This window comes from Drosophila biarmipes, chromosome X (genome assembly GCF_025231255.1).
Source record: "Drosophila biarmipes strain raj3 chromosome X, RU_DBia_V1.1, whole genome shotgun sequence".
Classification (NCBI taxonomy): domain Eukaryota; kingdom Metazoa; phylum Arthropoda; class Insecta; order Diptera; family Drosophilidae; genus Drosophila; species Drosophila biarmipes.
This window is the reverse complement of record NC_066611.1, coordinates 11,889,094-11,912,695: the sequence shown is the minus strand read 5'-3', so window position 1 is coordinate 11,912,695 and position 23,602 is coordinate 11,889,094. Positions and strand designations below refer to the sequence as shown.

The window sequence follows — 23,602 nt, the reverse complement described above, 5'->3', positions numbered from 1 at the left end:
AATTCCGAGTACAAAAAAATACGAAACCACTCAAGAGGAAAAATCTACAGTTTCTGAATCAGTACCGCAATCAAGCCCAGCTAGTTCAAAGTCTTTACCTCAATTGAGTACAATTTCCAGTAGTTCAGTTCCACTTCCGAGTACAACAAAATACGAAACTACTCCAAAGGAAAAATCTACATTTTCGGAATCTCAATCGCAATCGAGTACAATGTATTCAAAATCTACTCCTCAATTGAGTACAATATCCAGTAGTTTATTTCAAATTTCGAGTACAGAAAAGTACGAAACAACTCCAGAGGAAAGGTCTACATTTTCGGAAACTACGGAGGAAAAATCTACAGTTTCGGAATCCGTACCGCAATCAAGCCCACCTATTTTAAAGTCTCTACCTCAATTGAGTACAATATCTAGTAGTTTACTTCCAATATCAAGAACAGAGAAATACGAAACAACGCCAGAGCAAAAATCTACACTTTCGGAACCTAAACCGCAGTCGAGTACAGGTTATTCAAAATCTCCTCCACATTTCAGTACAATATCCAGTAGTTTATTTCAAATTTCGAGTACAGAAAAGAACGAAACAACTCCAGAGGAAAGGTCTACATTTTCGGAAACTCTTTCCCAGTCAAGTACATTATTGGAATCTTTTCCTCAGTCACCTACAATACCCAGTAGTTCAGTTCAAGTTTCCAGTACACAGGAGGAAGAAATAACTACCGAGGAAAAATCTTCAGCTTCGGAATCCGTACCGCAATCAAGCCCACCTATTTTAAGGTCTCTACCTCAATTGAGTACAATATCCAGTAGTTTACTTCCAATATCAAGAACAGAGAAATACGAAACAACACCAGAGCAAAAATCTACATTTTCGGAATCTAAACCGCAGTCGAGTACAGGTTATTCAAAATCTCCTCCACATTTGAGTACAATATCCAGTAGTTCCTTTCAAATTTTAAGTACAGAAAAGTACGAAACAACTCCTGAGGAAAGGTGTACATTTTCGGAAACTTTTTCCCAGTCAAGTACATTATTGGAATCTTTACCTCAGTCACCTAAAATACCCAGTAGTTCAGTTCAAGTTTCCAGTACACAGGAGGACGGAACAACTACCGAGGAAAAATCTTCAGTTTCAGAATCCGTACCGCAATCAAGCCCACCTATTTTAAGGTCTCTACATCAATTGAGTACAATATTCAGTAGTTTACTTCCAATATCAAGAACAGAGAAATACGAAACAACACCAGAGCAAAAATCTACACTTTCGGAACCTAAACCGCAGTCGAGTACAGGTTATTCAAAATCTCCTCCACATTTCAGTACAATATCCAGTAGTTTATTTCAAATTTCGAGTACAGAAAAGAACGAAACAACTCCAGAGGAAAGGTCTACATTTTCGGAAACTCTTTCCCAGTCAAGTACATTATTGGAATCTTTTCCTCAGTCACCTACAATACCCAGTAGTTCAGTTCAAGTTTCCAGTACACAGGAGGAAGAAATAACTACCGAGGAAAAATCTTCAGCTTCGGAATCCGTACCGCAATCAAGCCCACCTATTTTAAGGTCTCTACCTCAATTGAGTACAATATCCAGTAGTTTACTTCCAATATCAAGAACAGAGAAATACGAAACAACACCAGAGCAAAAATCTACATTTTCGGAATCTAAACCGCAGTCGAGTACAGGTTATTCAAAATCTCCTCCACATTTGAGTACAATATCCAGTAGTTCCTTTCAAATTTTAAGTACAGAAAAGTACGAAACAACTCCTGAGGAAAGGTCTACATTTTCGGAAACTTTTTCCCAGTCAAGTACATTATTGGAATCTTTACCTCAGTCACCTATAATACCCAGTAGTTCAGTTCAAGTTTCCAGTACACAGGAGGAAGGAATAACTACCGAGGAAAAATCTTCAGTTTCAGAATCCGTACCGCAATCAAGCCCACCTATTTTAAGGTCTCTACCTCAATTGAGTACAATATCCAGTAGTTTATTTCAAATTTCGAGTACAGAAAAGAACGAAAAAACTCCAGAGGATAGGTCTACATTTTCGGAAACTCTTTCCCAGTCAAGTACATTATTGGAATCTTTTCCTCAGTCACCTACAATACCCAGTAGTTCAGTTCAAGTTTCCAGTACACAGGAGGAAGGAATAACTACCGAGGAAAAATCTTCAGTTTCAGAATCCGTACCGCAATCAAGCCCACCTATTTTAAGGTCTCTACCTCAATTGAGAACAATATCCAGTAGTTTACTTCCAATATCGAGAACAGAGAAATACGAAACAAGACCAGAGCAAAAATCTACATTTTCGGAATCTCAACCGCAATCGAGTACAAGTTATTCAAAATCTGCCGCTCAGTTGAGTACAATATCCAGTAGTTCATTTCAAATTTCGAGTACAGAAAAGTACGAAACAACTCCAGAGGAAAGGTCTACATTTTCGGAAACTCTTTCCCAGTCAAGTACATTATTGGAATCTTTACCTCAACCACCTACAAAATCAAGTAGTTCAGTTCAAGTTTCCAGTACAGAGGAAGAAGAAAGAACTACGGAGGAAAAATCTACTGTTTCGCAATCTACTGTACCGCAATCAAGCCCAGCTAGTTCAAAGTCTTTACCTCAATTGAGTACAATTTCCAGTAGTTCAGTTCCAATTCCGAGTACAAAAAAATACGAAACCACTCCAGAGGAAAAATCTACATTTTTGGAATCTCACCTGCAGTCGAGTACAGGTTATTCAAAATCTCCACCGCATTTGAGTAAAATATCCAGTAGTTCAGTACAAATTTCCAGTACAGAAAAGTACGAAACCACTCCAGAGGAAAGGTCCACATTTCCGGAAACTCTTTCCCAGTCAAGTAAATTATTGGAATCTTTACCTCAGTCACCTACAATAACCAGTAGTACAGTTCGAATTTCCAGTACAGAGGAGGAAGAAAGAACTACGGAGGAAACATCTACAGTTTCGGAATCTGTACGGCAATCAAGCCCACCTATTTTAAGGTCTCTACCTCAATTGAGTACCATATCCAGTAGTTTACTTCCAATATCGAGAACAGAGAAATACGAAACAACGCCTGAGCAAAAATCTAAATTTTCGGAATCTCAAACGCAATCGAGCACAAGTTATTCAAACTATGCTCCTCAGTTGAGTACAATATCCAGTAGATCCTTTCAAATTTCGAGTACAAAAAAATACGAAACCACTCCAAAGGAAAAATCTACATTTTCGGAATCTCAACCGCAGTCGAGTACAGGTTATTCAAAATCTGCTCCTCAGTTGAGTACAATATCCAGTAGTTCAGATCAAATTACGAGTACAGAAAAGTACGAAACCACTCCAGAGGAAAGGTCCACATTTCCGGAAACTCTTTCCCAGACAAGTAAATTATTGGAATCTTTACCTCAGTCACCTACAATAACCAGTAGTACAGTTCGAATTTCCAGTACAGAGGAGGAAGAAAGAACTACGGAGGAAACATCTACAGTTTCGGAATCTGTACGGCAATCAAGCCCACCTATTTTAAGGTCTCTACCTCAATTGAGTACCATATCCAGTAGTTTACTTCCAATATCGAGAACAGAGAAATACGAAACAACGCCTGAGCAAAAATCTAAATGTTCGGAATCTCAAACGCAATCGAGCACAAGTTATTCAAACTATGCTCCTCAGTTGAGTACAATATCCAGTAGATCCTTTCAAATTTCGAGTACAGAAAAAAACGAAACAACTCCAGAGGAAAGGTCTACATTTTCGGAACATCTTTCCCAGTCAAGTACATTATTGGAATCTTTACCTCAGTCACCTACAATATCCAGTAGGTCAGTACAAATTTCCAGTACAGAGGAGGAAGAAAGAACTACGGAGGAAACATCTACAGTTTCGAAATCTGTACCGCAATCAAGCCCAGCTAGCTCAACGACTTTACCTCAATTGAGTACAAGTTCCAGTAGTTCATTTACAATTCCGAGTACAAAAAAATACGAAACCACTCCAAAGGAAAAATCTACATTTTCGGAATCTCAACCGCAGTCGAGTACAAGTTATTCAAAATCTGCTCCTCAGTTGAGTACAATATCCAGTAGTTCAGATCAAATTACGAGTACAGAAAAGTACGAAACCACTCCAGAGGAAAGGTCCACATTTCCGGAAACTCTTTCCCAGACAAGTAAATTATTGGAATCTTTACCTCAGTCACCTACAATAACCAGTAGTACAGTTCGAATTTCCAGTACAGAGGAGGAAGAAAGAACTACGGAGGAAACATCTACAGTTTCGGAATCTGTACGGCAATCAAGCCCACCTATTTTAAGGTCTCTACCTCATTTGAGTACAATATCCAGTAGTTTACTTCCAATATCAAGAACAGAGAAATACGAAACAACGCCAGAGTCAAAATCTACATTTTTGGAATCTCAATCGCAGTCAAGTACAGGTTATTCAAAATCTGCTCCTCAGTTGAGTACAATATCCAGTAGTTCAGATCAAATTTCGAGTACAGAAAAGTACGAAACCACTCCAGAGGAAAGGTCCACATTTCCGGAAACTCTTTCCCAGTCAAGTAAATTATTGGAATCTTTACCTCAGTCACCTACAATAACCAGTAGTACAGTTCGAATTTCCAGTACAGAGGAGGAAGAAAGAACTACGGAGGAAACATCTACAGTTTCGGAATCTGTACGGCAATCAAGCCCACCTATTTTAAGGTCTCTACCTCAATTGAGTACCATATCCAGTAGTTTACTTCCAATATCGAGAACAGAGAAATACGAAACAACGCCTGAGCAAAAATCTAAATTTTCGGAATCTCAAACGCAATCGAGCACAAGTTATTCAAAATATGCTCCTCAGTTGAGTACAATATCCAGTAGATCCTTTCAAATTTCGAGTACAGAAAAAAACGAAACAACTCCTGAGGAAAGGTCTACATTTTCGGAAACTTTTTCCCAGTCAAGTACATTATTGGAATCTTTACCTCAGTCACCTACAATATCCAGTAGGTCAGTACAAATTTCCAGTACAGAGGAGGAAGAAAGAACTACGGAGGAAACATCTACAGTTTCGAAATCTGTATCGCAATCAAGCCCAGCTAGTTCAAAGTCTTTACCTCAATTGAGTACAAGTTCCAGTAGTTCATTTGCAACTCCGAGTACAAAAAAATACGAAACGACTCCAGAGGAAAAATCTACAGTTTCTGAATCAGTACCGCAATCAAGCCCACCTATTTTAAGGTCTCTACCTCAATTGAGTACCATATCCAGTAGTTTACTTCCAATATCGAGAACAGAGAAATACGAAACAACGCCTGAGCAAAAATCTAAATGTTCGGAATCTCAAACGCAATCGAGCACAAGTTATTCAAACTATGCTCCTCAGTTGAGTACAATATCCAGTAGATCCTTTCAAATTTCGAGTACAAAAAAATACGAAACCACTCCAGAGGAAAAATCTACATTTTCGGAATCTCAAACGCAATCGAGTACAAGTTATTCAAAATCTGCTCCTCAGTTGAGTACAAAATCCAGTAGTTTAGTTCAAATTTTCAGTACAGAAAAGTACGAAACCACTCCAGAGGAAAGGTCCACATTTCCGGAAACTCTTTCCCAGTCAAGTACATTATTGGAATCTTTACCTCAGTCACCTACAATATCCAGTAGTTCAGTTCGAATTTCCAGTACACAGGAGGAAGAAAGATCTACGGAGGAAATATCTACTGTTTCGGAATCTGTACCGCAATCAAGCACAGCTAGTTCAAAGTCTTTACCTCAATTGAGTACAGTTTCCAGTAGTTCAGTTCCAATTCCGAGTACAAAAAAATACGAAACCACTCCAGAGGAAAAATCTACATTCTCGGAATCTCAAACGCAATCGAGTACAAGTTATTCAAAATCTGCTCCTCAGTTGAGTACAATATCCAGTAGTTCATTTCAAATTTCGAGTACAGAAAAGTACGAAACCACTCCAGAGGAAAGGTCTACATTTTCGGGAACTCTTTCCCAGTCAAGTACATTATTTGAATCTTTACCTCAGTCACCTACAATATCCAGTAGTTCAGTACAAATTTCCAGTACACAGGAGGAAGAAAGAACTACGGAGGAAACATCTACAGTTTCGAAATCTGTATCGCAATCAAGCCCAGCTAGTTCAAAGTCTTTACCTCAATTGAGTACAAGTTCCAGTAGTTCATTTGCAACTCCGAGTACAAAAAAATACGAAACCACTCCAGAGGAAAGGTCCACATTTGCGGAAACTCTTTCCCAGTCAAGTACATTATTGGAATCTTTACCTCAGTCACCTACAATATCCAGTAGTTCAGTACAAATTTCCAGTACAGAGGAGGAAGAAAGAACTACGGAGGAAACATCTACAGTTTCGAAATCTGTATCGCAATCAAGCCGAGCTAGTTCAAAGTCTTTACCTCAATTGAGTACAAGTTCCAGTAGTTCATTTCCAATTCCGAGTACAAAAAAATACGAAACCACTCGTTTGATACCATTATCCTCCAGATATTTTCGAATTTCGAGTACAGAAAAATATGAAAGAACTTCAGAGGAAACGTGTACCGAATGTTTACCGCAATCAAGTACATTTCAACTGGAAACAACTACAGTCGAAACATGTTCGGAATGTTTATTGCAATCAGGTACAAATTTCACATCCAGTAGTACATTTAAAATACTAAGCAAAGAGGAAACAGAAAAATCGGGTACTATATCTAGTAGTTTATTTAGAATTTCAGAAGAAATTGAAAGAACTCCAGAGGAAAGAACTGAATTGTCGGAATCCCTACCTCAATCAAGTTCAAAGCTAACAAAATATAGATCTCAATCAAGTGAAATTACAGATAGCTCTGTTCTACAAGAACTATTTCCTCAATCGAGTTCAATATCGATCAGTTCAATTGCGACAGCGAGTACAAAAATAGCTCCATATGAAAAAGGAAAGTCATCAAACACTCTTACAATTACGAGTCAAAAACAAGGTTACATAACTAAAGGGGAAACGGGAGAACTAATCAAGTCTTTACCACAGACGATTACAATAACACCAGAAGTAGGGGTGTTTTCAGGATTACTTAGCTTGCTTTCGATTTCCAGTGTAGCAATGAGTCAACAAACTACAATAGCTATAGAAAATGTTTCGATATCTTTACCAGACAACAATTTTAAAACAACGAAATCAATTAAAACTTTTAAGGAATACTCAAAACAGTCGGAAACTTTCACCCTTCCCAACACAGATGTCAATTTATCTGAAAAATCGGAGACAATTGAAGTTGAAACCACAACCGTTTCATCAACCAACAAATTTTCAGAAAGTGCACTACGGAGTGAAAGTTATTCAGAAAAAAAGTCCAGATCCCCAATCTCATTTAAAACACCGAAATCTGATAAATCTCAATCAGCCGAGCCTCAAACATCGACGAAAAGTAAACGCATAATTTCTGGTGTTTCTAGTCATAAGGAAGTCAATATACAAAGTGAAAGAACGAAATCTTTGCGTGAAATAACCACAAATTCATTTCAATCTAATCCAAATAATCCAACAATCTCGAAGTTCTTAAGCACCGAGCAGCCTTCCAGTGAACTGTCATTTGGTACTGAAACTACCGATGTACCGCTTTGCTTGTGTACATGCGTTATTGATCCTGATGAGGATATCTGTTCTTGCGAGTGTATAATTACGAAGCAAGCAGATACAACGACAAGGACTATAAAGGTAATCTTTTTATATAAAAGATATATATTAGTTAAGTAAAATAAAAATAGGTGTATTAATAAACTAAATAAACTTTTAATCTTTTTACTATTAAAGCATATTTCTTCTACCAAGTCAACTACCACAACCATCGGATTACTTCCTAAGACACTTTCAAATAGAACCGAACTACTTACCAAGAAGGAAACTAAGAGTACAACCATTGGATTACCTACTGCTTCATTTACAAATAGAACCAAAACACTTACAACGAACGAAATTAAGAGCACAACCATTAAATTACCTCCTGCTCCCTTTAAAAATAAAACACAATCATTCACAAAGAAAGAAACTACGAGTACACCCATTGGATTACTTCTGCGCTCCACCAAGTCAACTACCACAACCATCGGATTACTTCCTGAACCATATTCAAATAGAACCGAACTACTTACAAAGAAGGAAACTAAGAGTTCAACCATTGGATTACCTACTGCACCATTTACAAATAGAACCAAAACACTTACAACAAAGGAAATTAAAAGTACAAGCATTGAATTACCTCCTACGCCATTTAAATATAAAACAGAATCATTTGTAAAATCAACTAACACAACCATCGAATTACCTTCTGAACCATATTCAAATAGAACCGAACTACTTACAAAGAAGGAAACTAAAAGTGCAACCATTGGTTTACCTACTGCATCATTTTCAAACAGAACCGAACTACTTACACAAAAGGAAACTAAGAGTACAACCATTGGCATATCTACTGCATCCCAAACAAATAGAAGCAAATCGCTTACAACGAATGAAATTAAGAGTACAACCATTAAATTGCCTTCTGCACCGTTTAAAAATAAAACAGAATCATTTGCAAAGGAAACTACGAGTACAACCATTGGATTACTTCCCCCATCGTATAAGAATAAAACGGAATCAGTTACAAATAAGGAAACTAAGAGCACCAAGCTAATTGTTACAAAATCAAGCACAACTAAAAATGGTTTGTCTCATTCTCTTAGTTATAGGTCAAAAAGACTCACTCAGACGAAATCAGAAGTTGATGGCCATCTGAATTTGACTACTAGTTCGAATCGACCAAAGAGTTCACAGGTAATATTTTTTAACACCTCAGCTTAAACAGTTTTTAATTTTTTTTTTGTAGCCTGTTGATGTGGCAGTGGATGAAGATTTTCAAAAAAAAATTGATAAGCTAAAAAACAAGTATAAAAACAGTTCATCAAATAACTTCGAGTTTGGAGAAAACATCAAGAAGCTAAATTCAACCAAAAATATGACAATTGATAGCAGCCATCTGAAAGCTAACCTTTACTCGAATTTTACATACTTTGACAAAACACGAATTGAGCTGGAAGGCCTAATATTGTTCAAGCTTAACAAAGTTTGGAAAAATATGAGGGAATCGAGTGCTTCGCCAGCGTGCATTAAATATTACAAAAGTATGGCCAAAGACCTAATAGCAGGCCTGGTCAAGTCAAATGCTGAAAAATGGAACATAATCAAGAAAAATCGCCTGACATGCCATGTACCTGTGAATAATTCAATTTATGAGCCATCATTTACAGTCACCGATGAGGTCACAGATCAAGAGGTGGATACACAGACAGAACAACTAGGTGGATTGGCATTACATTACTGTAATAAAGACATATACGACTTAATGTTTGGTAAAAACTCATCCTCAAATTCAAGCTATCTGGTACGTACACTTGCATTTCTTTTGCAAATCACTCTTTTTAAATCGTCTCAAACTTCCCTAAAGCCAAATTTTATGACCATTCATAGACGATCCATCAAAACGATTTGGTAACATTCCCAAAATAATAATACGATATTTTAAACGGTATTCTAAATATTATTATTAAAATACTTGATTACAGTCGAACTTTCATAACTCGAACCACCAACCAACAAGAAAAAAATCCGAGTTTCCAAAACTCGGAGTTAGAGTAAAAAAACTTTTCGTTTAATAACTATGTTTTATTTATGTTTAATTTAGCTTAAGACAAACCGGAAAAAGAGCCTCTATATAATCATCATGAGTTCCACGAAATGGACGATTTTTTAAAGCTCGTACCAAATAATAAAGAATTACTTTAGTTTTAACGGTATGTAAGCAGTCTTTGGTAAGAAATATTATGGAAATAAGTAAATATTGTTAACATTTTAGGAAAGTCGGAATCGGACACCAAGTTATAGAAATAATTGAGTTATGGAAGTTCGACTTATGGATACAAATCGGTATGGAACAAGTTATGAAAAAATCGAGTTAGGGAAGTTCGAGATATGGAAGTTCGACTGTAGACTTGATTTTTAAGCATTTTTTGCTCATAAATATTGTTTCCAATTGGTAATTGTTAAGTTAAGAATCTTTCAAAAATGGGAGAACCGTTATAAATTGTATTCCTGGCTCAAGAATCAAAAGGGACTTCAAGGCAAAGTCGGTGTAAATATATAGCTTAGCACATCCAGGACTCTTTTATAAATGTATTTGTTTGTTCAATTCTTTCTTTAGATTCCCTTTTCACCCAGAGATCCCTGCACTATAATACTCAAGAACCTATTACAAATTCATCAACATAACAAAACCAATCACAGTCCCGAGTATGAGGACCTTATTTCTAAGATCAACGTGGCAATTATACAGAACCGGGACAGCAACCAGAAGGCGCTATTGATAAGGGAGTACTTGGAGTATGAGAAACTGCGTAAATACCTCGATCACATTTTGGGGGGCAAGATTGACGAAAGCGATATGCGACTGGCCGTTGTTAAAAGCAGAAAGTGCTGGAACTACTACACAAAACTTAAAAAGATGTTTCTTAACGCAATGAAGTCCTCGAATGCTAGAAAAGAACACCTAATTGGAAATATATCGATGGTGTGCAGTGAAAACGGCGTGTGAACAGATAACTGAAAAATGAAATAAAAATGTCATGAGTATTAGCAAAAGAAAATAAGTGTTGTTTGTTTGATGTTATAAATAGGTGACTTACGGTTTTTTAGTAAAAATAAATCGCATTGTTGGTCCCTTTTAAAATGCATCTTTTTCGTGAGCCGCCCTAAAAAAACACAGACTTTATTAAAATAACCATAGACATTCAATGCTCAACTATCAACAGTGCTTATCGATTGCCAATCGCTGAACAGATTGCCAATAAATTGCACATACTTCATCTGTTTCTTAGTCTATTTCGCTGTAATCGGTAATTTAGTTCCATAATCTAACAATAAATAACTTTTTCAAAGTGAATACATGAGGGCGGCACTAGGGCGTACTGTCCGGATCGGCAGATGATGGCAAAAGTAAGGGACTGGGACTCTGATGCTTCCGGATTGCAGAGTCCTTGCCATCAAAGGGGTAGGAGCAAGTGGACGCATTCCCTGCCGGGGCTCGCTTTTGAGGCAGTTTACCCATCTGCATGAGAAGCTCATCGATACGCTCCGTTTTCAGCTTGATAATACTCTCCATGTGGGCCAGTCGCTGCTGATAGGCATCAATTATGACGTCCTTGGCCTGGCTGTCGCGAGTCAGTTTCTCGTACAGCGAGTAGAGAATCATTTTTTGTGGCACCTGAACGATGCCATCGCCCACTTGCTTGTTAACCACAACAGTCTTCACCTCATCGTTCTCCTCCCAGGTCTGCTCCTGGCGCATAGCCGCATTCCGCTCCACGGCCACCCGCTGTCGCTTCTCCAATCGTATCACTTCGTGCAATAGTACTTCAGCGGCACCATGAACACCGTTCGCCATTTGCTCCATAAAATCTCTGCTCAACGTCATGTTAAACTTGGATAACACCTTGAAGTTGAACGTCTCCCAGTTGGCCAATTTCAGCTGTACACTACTCTTTTTCGGATAGTTATAGAGATCGACCAGACGTGGATAGTCGCGCTTGAAGATTTCCGCCAGAGGTAAGACATCCGAAAACTCACGACGTATCCTATGGGCACTAATACCATTCTGTCTCATCCATTTGCCTACTTCCTCTAACTCTTCGGTGCTTAGATTCTTGCCGCATACGGTATGCATTCTTGGGAAAATAAGATATCTTTAATAACAAAATTTGAATGTTGTGTGATGAACACACATTGAAGTATCCGACGTGTGTGGGGTTGCGTATAAATCGGCTAAATAAATATATTCCACTACTTTGAGTGCAAAATCAAAGCTTCCTTTGCTTGGGGGACTCAAATTGCAACACGAAGCCATCATTTTTCTAAAAGATGGCGTTGATAGGTAAGCACAATATTGTCCAAATAAGCACTCTGGTTTCCCATTATTTTGGCAAGTTTAAGATACATCAGCTCGAAAAAGTCCTTTTCAGATAGCATTTAATTCTTTATGGTATAATTTACGATATAACCAAGGACACGAACCCGACTTTTTACAGTATAACAAATTTAGACCAGATTTTGTCCGTATAAACAAGAATATTTCGTTACATTTTGTGTTATGTTTATGTCAGAAAATGTATCTAAGCTTTCTATCACTTCATATAACACTTTTTGACACCACCATGAGAAAAACACCGACATTAAAGGATATTAGAACTTAAAATTCGGATCACCTACATGTTTATAACAATTTTAACATTACCATGAACACAACCCCGACATTCAAGGATATTAGAACTACTCTTTCTTACAATTTAGATAACCTACCTTTTTACATTATCATAAAAACAACCACTACTTTTCAGGATATTACTAAAACTTTTATCTTGAAATTTAGATCACTATTTATGCTTACCAGATTTCAACTTGTGTCCTACACTTTTATAACACTTCTTAGCGACATTTCAGGATATAAGTAATACTTTATCTGCAAATTTAGACCACCATTTATACATACTGTACTACAATCCCTTGTTATACTTGTTCAAAAATAATGATATAAATTTGTAGGTAAAGACCTCAACTTATAAGCACAGTTAAATAATTTTTGTAGATATTTTTTACTTACTTCTTTTAAGTCCAGTAAAATAATTTTACAACTTTTATATACACATTTTCAATGAGTTTCTTAATATTTTTCTACATCTCAGTTACTTGGATTTTTTTAAAGTATGTTAATGAAATTTTTCAGCATAAAATAAAATTCTTTAAAAAAAGTTATTAAAATAGAGTTTATGCGTTAAAAGCATACTATTGTTAAAAAAAATTTGATATGAATAGCTGGGCTCAGATGACACCCGAACCCATCCACTCCAGAAGTAATTTTCCCATTTTTACCCAAGTCTTAGGAAGAGTTTTGGGACGGGAGCTGCTTCCCCAGCTCGGGGAGGGGTCCTGAGCAGTGGTGAGTACTCCAAAGCACTCAGAGCAAACCAACCACGGAGTGAATCACTCAGAGGGATTGAGTGTGCAGACCAGCTTTCACTCGGAATGCCTCTGCTTTTCGTTTGGATGCTTGGAATGGAGTCCAAAGTTTTTGCGAACGCCAGTTCATTACGGTTTTCAAGGATAAGCGATACCTACGTGCTCGCCGGATAGAGCGCATGAATAAAACGCACCCATCTGCGTGCTTCTCAACATCCTATGTGGAATCCTCCTGCCACAATATTTTTTTGTGTGTGTAAAAATGTGTTAATAATAAATCGCCAAGAACTGCTTGACGCCTGGATAGAGTAATATTTTTTAATATATTTTTTTTCGTACTGCAAACTCAATGCAAGAGTGCCAGTGTTTTAGTTGCGAATGTGCCATGTGCTGAACAAAGCAAGTGATTCCCTAATCGCTTTAATTCTCATCTGGTACCTTGAATGGTAGTCAACACAACACATCACTGCACATGGTAAGTCAAACTTATGATTCTTGAGGCAAAGGGGCTTATGAAATATTTACTTTTTTAACAATTATTGTCTGGTTGAAGTGAAAGTTGACCGGAGGCAAACTAAGAAGAACAATAATTGTAATGAAAACAAAGCACCCCGAATGCCCCAAAGTCCAGATTAAAGCGTTATTTTTATTTATTTAAGCCATGAGCATTGCGCCTGAGGCAAGAAAAATTATCTTTTTGTCAAAAATATATCACTTTTCCTGCGTGTATAGGCAGAAAGCAGCTTAAATTAGGAAAGATGGAGAAAAACCGAAAATGAAACAAGGAATAACGCTTTAGGCGAGTGCCACGAATATAAAATATCAGCTATTCCCTTCCCTGCTGCAATATGTATTGCTTATAGTAAAGGCATTAGAGAGGCTTTTAAAAACAATTTGTATGACCGGCAATATTTAATACCCAGGTAGATTTACACAAAGCCAACCTATTTTTTAATCCCTTAATGACAGCTAAAATAATTAAATTGACATTTGGAATGCCGATAGAGTCGATATTTAGGAAACCATCTCATACTCTTACCTAGACTAACTTCAGATTTGGAGATGTTTATCATTTCCAAGACAATTCAAGTAAAACAAGGTAGCTTGCACAATGCAAATACAAAAGTGGCTTTCACGGCCAACAGTTTAAAAGCCGAAAATTATTCATACTTCAAGCTGAATACGGGTCATGCCGCACGGGACATTTTTTTATTATTATTTTATATGTGCAGTTTTCTATAGCTTTAGGCAGGACCTAATAGTTTCTTGCATTTATTTGAATGGGCTTAGTGGTGCAGTTCAAAACATTGGCAGGAGGGTCGGAAACGTTTACCAAAACCAAAATGGCAACTGCAAGTCGTAAATGTAGGTCAACAATTGTACTTAAACAGGAATCGCAAATTTGAATATAGATTAAGAGTAAACAAAGCAGCAAACATTAAGGATGTTGTCAAATCGAGGGATATGCAAAGGAATGGATTTAAAATCCTTTGAAATCAAAGGAACAGACTGCTTTGAAATGCAAACCATAATAAATGGGAAACCACAAAATACAACAAAATTAGCACCGCTAACGTGAATAATTAATTTCTTTTGAATTAATTATATTTTAATGCAGCTCATTATAGAATTTAATATTCAATTTTGGTTTATATTTAAAGTGGGAGTATTTTGTAAAATCAGGGGCTATAAAGGGCAAAGTTTGGCCTTTTTTACTAGGAACCTGTTGGGTTCGCAGTTATTTAATATTCAACGAGATAAATAAATGTTTTATTATCATATATATAGATTCCTACCTACTACGAGTTTTTTTTTTGCCAAGTAACCATAAACCCAGTATATAATAATAGCTGAGCGACTCAATAAACATATCATATTAATCCATTATATTAATATATATTTATATTTTTAATTAAAAAGCAGGCCATGGCATTTGTTACCATTTTTCCAATAATTAGGCTTCCAGGTCTAAAAAAGACGCTTCGAATCCTCCCTGAATACTTTTTGTTTCGTTACTTTGCAGTCTCTTAAATGGTAAAGAAAAAAGGGAAGCTCGGCCATCGTTAAGATTCAGTGCCAGAAAGCAGCTGAGTTTTTTCGGAACTAAGATGAAGGTTACTGATTTCTCTCGAGCACATTCCGTAAGTCACGTCGCCCCGTGCAAAGGATGAGGCTTCCCAAAGGATATAGGACACTATCACCAGCATCGAACGCTGCCCAGACGTCGCCACTCTCCTACAATTCACTAACTAGTCTGAGCCTCCTTCGGCTGCTCGCAGTTGTCTTGGTGATTGGATCGCAAGTTCATGTCCTGTGTAAGTGCGGACTTCAAGATGTTATAAAGGTTTTTCTTTGATTATTTTTTTCTCGTTCTAAGTTAGCTCAAGGATCTTAAGTTCTTGAGAACTTAGGAAAGGAATAAGGAGTTCCAAATTCAGTTTTTAAAAACCTTAAGTGCAACTTTTAGTATTAAATTCTTACGTTTTTTCCTATGATATAAAAATGTTTATAGGGTATTCCTTTTAATAACCACTAAAGTTTTGGCATTCTTTGAACTGAAAGCTATTTCGTCTGGTCGTTTTGTATTTTTTATTGACATAAATAACCCTTACATGCAGGCACGGCATCCGTCGAACAAAAAACCACCTCGACAGGCGCACTACCCAGAATCGGCGAGAATCGTTCTTTACTTTTTGATGACTATAATAAAACTAAACCGACATTATCAACAGCTGATTACCCGTCAGCCACAAGAGCCACCCTTTACGGATACTCATCGCAGGACCAGGACCAGGACCAGGACCAGTACCAGGACCAGTACCAGTCCCAAATGCCAGTCGAGGCGTCGAGCTCATCGCACAGCGCCGTTCCCACGAAAATTAGCAGGGATAGGGCACCCATAGGAACGCCCGGCAGTATGGAGTTCAGCGATAGCCATTCAATCAAAAATTTGGGGACAACTGATCAACTTACGACAGTGACAATGCCGACAACAGCATTTGCGTCCCTTAAAACCGATAAAAGTACGATAAAACAGTCCATCGACTCCACGCGCACGAGAAATCATTGGACAGCGAGTGGTGAGTTTGGATTGGGCAAAGTGTATTGGGATAAAATATAATATAACAAAATATATTTCGATATAAAGATTGTATTTTTTAAAAAATATACCCAATACCCGAATTTTCTGACCAAAAAAATAATGATTTGTATTTATCGAATGTAAAAAAGTTCCTTCCCACAAATACGATTTTATATCGATTTTTATATCGATTTTGGAAATGGATCTATGTAGCTTGTTAACGAAATGAAGGGCTATTAAGAATAAAAGCAAAACTTTTCCTCTTTTTCATTCCTGACAGGATTCGCCCGTGTCACAGAGCGACCACGCAGCAAGCACCACCATGAGCACCACTGGGGACCCTTTTTTGAGGAGCCCCTCAACTCGCCCACTTCGGGGGACAACCTCGTGTCCGCCGTGCATTTGTTCACGGAAGCGGTGCTCAACTGCCGTGTCGGAATGCTCAAGGACAAAACTGTAAGTGAGATTTGTGTGGAGGAAATCCCGACATTATGCTATGCTATTGGCTTTGTTACAATATTTTCCATTGGATTTGAAGAGCAGTTATGGGTTTCCACTTTGAAAGTACGGAAAATCGAACATGAAAGTGGGATAAACTTTTGACGGTCTTTAAAAGGAAATATTTGAATTTAGAATAGTAGGGAGGCATCCCACTTTAAAATCGATGTTCAGTACTTCAGGATACTGAATCTTGAAGAGTAGTTTCGGGTTCCCATTCATTTTCATTGAAAAAGTCGAGATTGAACATGGGTTAAAACGTTGACCATATTGACAAATAAATATTTGAATTAAGATTATTAGAGAATTGAACCACAAACTTAAAGAGGTGTCCCACTTCGAAATCGGAGTCCAATTGCTCAAGTTATAGAATCTGGAAGTGCAATTTTGGCTTTCCTAATAAAAACCATTGGGAATGCAGAAAGTAAAACATGAACAGGGATATACATTTTTACCCTCTTTGAAAAGAAATATTTCAATGTAGAATATTTGGGCACTTACCCACAAAATCATAGAATTACCCCACATCAAAAAACGATTTCAATTACTAAAGTTGGAGAATCCACAAATAAGTTTTGGGTTCCCTTTCTGAACCCTATTAAAATAAGAAAATTTCCTCTCTATATTTCATATAATATTTAATAAAAAATATGCAAATTTTAGCCAATTTTCATGTTCAAATTTGACTTATTTCAAATGGCTTGCAAAATAGAAAGAATTGTTTAAAGTTTTTTAACATTTTAAATAAATTTTTTGAGGACAAACAGCGTTAAAATCTGCTAAAAATAATTTATTAAGCTAAGTTGTAGTGTGTATTTCCTATTCAACGATGGTTTCAAAAAAAAATAATGATTGTAAAATCGAAATACACGAGGCCTACGTACATACATATACATCAATTTAATGGCAGTCGTAAATTATTACATATATTTCACTTACCCTTTTTGTTTCCATTTTGTTTCTATGTATCAAACTCGGGAGATCAGACCAAGCTCTATATGTTTGTTTGTTTGTAATGCAGACCCACGCTCCCGGCCGTGTGAGTGCGGTTGTAACACACACACACACACACATGTATGCAACTTGCTGAAAAAAGTAAAATTGACCTATTAAAACGTACTCAATTCAACAAATTTCATTAACCCGGCCTGCCGACACTTGTTAATTATACTTTGCGCTAATTTTCAGCACTTTTTAAACACTTTAAACACATTTATTAATATATTTTCCGACGCCATGCGCCGCGTCTTAGGGAAGGAAACGAAATTAGTGAGAGCGAGGGGGAACTTTTGACTTCGGGCCCATTTTCCCTGTCCGCCATTTTTCTTTTTCTGATCCTCTCTTTTCTCTAGCTGTTGATTGCGGAAGGGAGCTTTGGGAGCAAGAGTGGGAAGGAGCTTTAACGTCATATATGTGTATTCTTGATCCTCTCTTCTATTTCCTTGAGTTAATTATTTAAATATTATAAATTGTTAACAAATTGAATTAATTAAATTAAAATTAATGGTGGCAAGTCAAAATGCAAACTTATTGAAGGAGGAGATAATGGAACTTTAATTATTTTTAAACTGTAGTTCCTTTTTGCAAAAGAAAACATTGTTTTAACTTTAAAAATTGTTTTAAAAATGTACTAAATTTTAAAAATCAACTAAATTTAATTATTTATTTATTTGTTTTGTGATCAAGAATTTCCGCACCCAAGAACATCTAATTAAAAAGTCGAATACCCATAAAAATCAACTACAAAATTATAATTTTCTGCCACGAAAACCTTAAATACTATATAAAAAAATTCAAAATTTGTTTTTCTTTAATCTCAAGTTTGATATATAATTTCCCTTAATTTAAAAAATTATTATTTTTTTGTGATCAAGAATTTTCATACTCCAGAACACGTCACCCAAAAATCAAATACCTTTAAAACTGGACTAGAAAATCATAAATATATATATAAAACTGTCCAAACTTCAATCCTTAAATCTCGACCTCCCGTTCTCAGGTCATGTGGGTCAGGCGAACGGCGGAGAAGGTGTCACTCCTGACGGTTGGCAACGTCACCTACAGCGGAGACCCGAGGATTCGGGTGAAGTTCCAGTACCCGAACAACTGGAGGTTACTCATCAACCCAACGCAGACTGAAGACGCCGGAGTTTACATGTGCCAGGTTTCCACCCATCCCCCCCGAGTATTCACCACCAACCTCACCATCCTGGGTAGGCTTCGCTTCGGGTTTGTAGCACCAACAGGCTGTAATAGGTTCCTCGATTCCAGAGCCCCCTTTGAGGATAATCGACGAGCACGAGCGGGATGTGGGGGATCGTTACTATAAGTCCGGCAGCACCGTCGATCTGCAATGCCAAATATCGCGTAGCTTTTTCCAAAAAGAACGTCAGACCATTCTCAAATCAACTGATTCTGCCAATGATGCTGTACAAAAACTATTCAACGAGACGAATAGCGAGCTTAATCTAATCGGGAACTCGAGTCAGCAGACGCCACATAAGTCCTCTGGCCAGGATCTGGAAAAGTACTTCACCAAGTTCATAACCTGGGCCAAGGACGAGGAGCCTCTTCAAGGAATGACCAATAAGCGCTTAAGGTACTGACTATTATAGTATTATAAAAATGATGTGATACCCTGATATGATACCCTGTATTCTACAACCCACAGTGTTTCCGACGTCTGGCTAACCAGTCGTATCTCCATTGGGGATGCCAAGCTCTCCGACAGTGGCAACTACTCCTGTTCGCTGGGCCGACTGTTCACTGTAATTGTCCAAGTTCAAGTGCTCACAGGTGACACATATAATAATATGATAATATATGATATGATATAAAATATAATATATTCATAGGGGAACTACCGGCGGCTGTCCAGCACAATGTGGCATCGAGGCCCCAGATCGGTGCCCTTCCGCTCTTCGGACTCCTCATTTTCCTCCTCACTTGCCTGAAAACCGGCAGTCGAAACTTCTAAGGCCACTAATCTGTGGGCATCCACAGACAATTAATCAATATTATTAAGGATAACAGAGATTGGCTGGTTCTAAACAAAGGTTTTAGTTTTAAAGTTCAGAATCAGAAGGTGATTTCATTACATATTTGTGTTATAGTGCCTACGAATAAGACTTCGGATTTGTTTTGACAAATATTCTTAAATGTTTAATGAATCAGTAATTGGAATTAATTAGGCCACAATACGAAACAATAACATTCCAGATTCTTAGGAGAAAAAACCCAACGGTTTAAATGTTTTCCTCACCTGTTTTCTAGTTAATTTAGTTGTCAAGTTAAAATCTCTCTAAATGTGTAAATGTTATACTATTTATTTAAGAGTTAAGAAACTGGGAAGGTTCGCAACCTTAGTCCAAGAATGTTGAATTTACCCTTCTACGACGATTTGTAGCTGGTGAAAATGAGTATATTTTTGTATATGCTTTAGAGTTTTCCTTTCAACAACTTTCGCAGGCAAATCAAATGTATCATACGTTATTATAAGTTTATACCACTGACTCGCAGGATAACAAGTTTTTTCAAGAAAACAACGATCTGATTAAAACCTTATGCGGTATACTACTTTTTCATCACCTAAACTGCTGTTTGTATTTCTGGTGCTGGGTGCTTCTGCAGTTTTCAATTGGATAAGTTGATATACCATAATTATAGATCATTTAAAGCGCTACATCTAATCGCATATCTCTAGATTCCCTTAGAAGAACACTAATAAACAGTTTCATAATTGCTTTATTTTATAAAACAAATTTGTTTTTGTTAAATTCAAGGGTCGCAGATGATACACACGTAGGGCTTGTAAAAATTTTTGGATAGAAACTTTCACTTTGACCTTAATTATACTTAAAAAAAAAAAATAAAAATGATTGCATACATAGCTGGCATTATTTACAATAACTATTCAACAGGAAATTGGGGCAAATTTACGTTCTCGATTGATTTCACAGCAATTTGGATCAGGCCTAGATAAGCTTTCAGTTAATTCAGATCGCCACGCCCGGTGCTGATTATTGTGAAGGCGAGAACTCAGTGGGCGCAAGGACACGACAGTGCATCTCGCGGATCAAGGGCACCGTGTAGGCCACGCACTCGTCCCATCCGGGGGATCGCCAGGCGGCCTCCCTGGTCTCCTTGCGGTCTTGCAGAGATTTGTAACCTAAAAGCAATAAAAACATCAGTTAAATACAATTTGAGTATGAAGATTACAAATAAATGAATATAACATAAGGTTTGAAGGCCTATCCATAACCATTTATCATACTCAAATATTTTTCAGCCATAAGGAAAGAATATCTGCTGCACTTACACCAAATGTGATGCACATTGTACAGTCTTCCGATCTGAGAAAAGAATCCGGCAAATGCCTCGTTGTTATGCTTGCGATAGTTGATGGCACGGGCCCAGTTGTTTCCCCACTCAATCATGGTGCCGGGGGTCAGTCGGTATGAGCTGGCGACATCGAAATCAATTAGAGGCTTGTTAACCGAGAGGAATTTACATCTCCTTACCGCATTTCGTAAATGTTCTTGCCGGTACGACTGGCAATCTGCGGCCAGTAGCTGAACGCCAAGAGATATTGCAAGTGACGGGAGCGCAAGAACTTCGAGCGCTCCTGCATCAGGCTGAGATACTCTGGGTCATTCCAAAGGTCCTCTTTGGCCTGGTCGATTTTCTCAAAGCCTCCCGTGTACTTCCAGAGGTGCAGGCACTGATCCATGTCCCCCACCTGCACGGTCCATGATGCCACCAGTTCGCACGAAAGATTCGCCTTCTTTTCGTTTATCAGTGCCACGGTGTTTTTGCTGTGGAGAGATAGGAGGTTTTTAAGCGAAATTCCATTAGGTAGTCTTTACAATATCAAAAACCACTTGAAAACGGTGCTAAAAGTATGCTTTAAAATGTGTTGAAGCTCTCTTTTAGGGGCAATTTAATGAGGTTTTTCTTTGGTACCTCAGATCTTTGGCTTATCGTTTAACTTACTAGTTATTCAAATAGTTGCCCATCGAGTCGGGCCTGACATTGTGCGTATGTAGGGCGTATATGATTTCCTTGTCGCTGAGCATGCGACTGTGCGACTCCTTGGTAGGCTCTATTTTGCGCACGAGCAGCTTTGAGAACCATGATTCCGAATCGTTGCAGCTCGCAGTGGTGGATAGGGTGCTAAAAGCGAAAGTAAAGAAGGGTTATGCATTATTTACATATTAGAAATATAATTTCCCACTTAACATAGCTCTCTTTTGAAATTTATTTGACATATTTCAAGTGTTTATAAGATGTTTCGTTATTTTTGCCTGTCTAAAGCTATCCATAATGACCTTTAAAATATTTTTAATATTAAAACCAGACCTGGTCGACTTTTATTGATAACGTTCTTAATAAGTAGCGCATTGAGATCAAAGATATGGCGTTTAATTTCTGGCAGGGTGCTTATCAAAGTGCGCTAAAGAATTGGAGTATGGGAAAATAAGATAAACAATAAGAACGCAATTTCCTATGCGCAACGGATAAAAAATATATCTATATGTGGAAAAATATCCTACGAATCCCTTGATTCTTCTGTGTTCTAAACATCAGAACATTGGAACTCATTTAAAAAATGATGTATTATTATAAAATATATGGGAAAAGTAAAAAAGAAGGGTTATAATACTATGAAATATATATGAAAAGTAAACTATAGATTATTATTATATATGTGTGTGAAGGGTGACCGAAATTCGCACCGTAGTGTTTATTGTGCTTTGCATACGATTTGCTTGCTGACGTCGCAGCGGCTCTTCATATATAGCATTTTGGAATGGGACATACATATGGACATGTGTCGCCAGTGTTGGTCAAGGTACTCTCATCTTGTACCTACTTGGGGTACAATTTATTTGCAGTCAGTTTTCCAGGATGTGGGAAGAGATAAAAAAAATACTAAATACTAAGAAACTCAACAATGACAAACAAGCTGTATTTTATATAAAAAGGGACAAAGTATGATGATTTAAATGAAAAATTCTAATAAATAAAAATAATAACATCATGACATATACTTTATGCTTTAGCTTGAAGTACCTATAAGTAGGTACAGGTACGCCTGGCTAGGAGACCCAGCTGTGGCAAATACACATTCCTCTTTTTTATTGTATATGCATGTTGTTTGTGTCTTACCGGACGGCGTTGTTGTTGCCTCTGCCGACGGCCAATAGGTTACGTAGCTTCAACATTCTCGATTTATGTAGGACCTGGCGGCTGTGTATGCTGTGCGGGGTGCTGTGGGGTGAAAGCTGGAACAGAGGGGAAATCAGTTACCGTTATCATCCCGATTCGCCCTCCCCCGCCCGCAGTGCAGTGTGTGTACTTTAGTCAAGGTGAAGTCAGAGTCATTTTAGCAAGTGCGCCGGCACACGGTCTGCGGGCTTGATAATGGAACGGAGCACCCTGGCCCACTGTCCCCACCCCGTTTCGTTGCGGACTCCCGGGGCCACACTAGCACTCACTTCAGTTTCGTTGCCGGATTGTTAGAAACCAAAATAACATTCAAATGAAATGGTAAATGGTTAAAAGAAAACAAAATGCGGCCTATAAATAATATAGAGCTGGCTGGACCACTCACGAGGGTATCGATACATCGAGTACGCTGGAAGCTAGAGCTGGCCGGCAGTCGATTGTTGATGCTATCCATTTTCCGGGGGTATCGATAGGGGATAAGAAGGCGCGGTCACACTGGCTTCTTAACGGACATTTAAATATTGATACTTTTCAAAAACTTTTTTTTTAAAGCAATTTTAGTGGTAATAAAACTTTAATAAAATTGTTTTTACTATTCTTTTGATACAGCTGGTACCTTTTTTTATGAAATTTTACTACTCAGAAAATCAGAAAAACATGTTTTTAAAAAGGTATTTGAACTAACTTTAGAAAATCATCCAAAAGAAGAGAAAAGTGGAAATTCAGCCACACTTTTATTAAAT

General features: G+C 37.6%; 4 protein-coding genes across 4 annotated transcripts in view; 2 read left to right on the top strand and 2 right to left on the bottom strand.

The window, feature by feature from the left end:
- Window positions 1–10,680, top strand: part of LOC108025635 (uncharacterized) — a 93,675-nt gene extending 82,995 nt beyond the window's left edge. Inside the window, exons 92-99 of the mRNA XM_050888382.1 lie at window positions 1,961–2,040; window positions 3,451–3,504; window positions 3,670–3,724; window positions 3,806–3,953; window positions 6,339–7,723; window positions 7,820–8,821; window positions 8,874–9,428; window positions 10,245–10,680. Of these exons, the coding sequence (XP_050744339.1) occupies window positions 1,961–2,040; window positions 3,451–3,504; window positions 3,670–3,724; window positions 3,806–3,953; window positions 6,339–7,723; window positions 7,820–8,821; window positions 8,874–9,428; window positions 10,245–10,634 (3,669 nt within the window). The 3' untranslated portion in view covers window positions 10,635–10,680. The remainder of the gene's footprint in view (window positions 1–1,960; window positions 2,041–3,450; window positions 3,505–3,669; window positions 3,725–3,805; window positions 3,954–6,338; window positions 7,724–7,819; window positions 8,822–8,873; window positions 9,429–10,244) is intronic.
- A 225-nt stretch (window positions 10,681–10,905) lies between these two features.
- Window positions 10,906–11,864, bottom strand: LOC108025668 (sperm flagellar protein 1). Its single transcript, XM_050886223.1, has one exon. It carries the CDS (start codon window positions 11,760–11,762, stop codon window positions 10,998–11,000), a length of 765 nt encoding a protein of 254 aa, XP_050742180.1. The 5' UTR covers window positions 11,763–11,864; the 3' UTR covers window positions 10,906–10,997.
- Window positions 11,865–13,199: 1,335 nt separating this feature from the next.
- LOC108025731 (uncharacterized) lies at window positions 13,200–20,518 on the top strand. The gene is made up of 8 exons (XM_017096310.3): window positions 13,200–13,526; window positions 15,075–15,366; window positions 15,670–16,131; window positions 16,414–16,589; window positions 18,631–18,844; window positions 18,903–19,230; window positions 19,303–19,427; window positions 19,487–20,518. The coding sequence occupies exons 2-8, from the start codon at window positions 15,219–15,221 to the stop codon at window positions 19,606–19,608; spliced, it is 1,575 nt and encodes a 524-aa protein (XP_016951799.1). The 5' UTR covers window positions 13,200–13,526; window positions 15,075–15,218; the 3' UTR covers window positions 19,609–20,518.
- On the bottom strand, window positions 20,358–23,278 carry LOC108025732 (protein NipSnap). The gene is made up of 6 exons (XM_017096311.3): window positions 23,129–23,278; window positions 22,800–22,915; window positions 21,624–21,803; window positions 21,152–21,445; window positions 20,950–21,092; window positions 20,358–20,799 (listed from the first exon to the last, which is right to left on the bottom strand). The coding sequence occupies exons 2-6, from the start codon at window positions 22,853–22,855 to the stop codon at window positions 20,651–20,653; spliced, it is 822 nt and encodes a 273-aa protein (XP_016951800.1). The 5' UTR covers window positions 22,856–22,915; window positions 23,129–23,278; the 3' UTR covers window positions 20,358–20,650.
- Window positions 23,279–23,602: the final 324 nt, after the last annotated feature.

Bases quoted from the DNA above. Each gene is read 5' to 3' on its own strand.
- LOC108025732 (XM_017096311.3), bottom strand. From the start codon at position 22,855: ATGTTGAAGCTACGTAACCTATTGGCCGTCGGCAGAGGCAACAACAAC. The intron at 21,804-22,799 runs GTAAGACACAAA...TTTCGCTTTTAG, and splicing joins GGCAACAACAACGCCGTCCG to CACCCTATCCACCACTGCGA. The intron at 21,446-21,623 runs GTAAGTTAAACG...ATCTCTCCACAG, and splicing joins GGCAACTATTTGAATAACTA to CAAAAACACCGTGGCACTGA.
- LOC108025668 (XM_050886223.1), bottom strand. From the start codon at position 11,762: ATGCATACCGTATGCGGCAAGAATCTAAGCACCGAAGAGTTAGAGGAA.
- LOC108025731 (XM_017096310.3), top strand. From the start codon at position 15,219: ATGAGGCTTCCCAAAGGATATAGGACACTATCACCAGCATCGAACGCT. The intron at 16,132-16,413 runs GTGAGTTTGGAT...CATTCCTGACAG, and splicing joins AAATCATTGGACAGCGAGTG to GATTCGCCCGTGTCACAGAG. The intron at 19,428-19,486 runs GTGACACATATA...ATATATTCATAG, and splicing joins CCAAGTTCAAGTGCTCACAG to GGGAACTACCGGCGGCTGTC.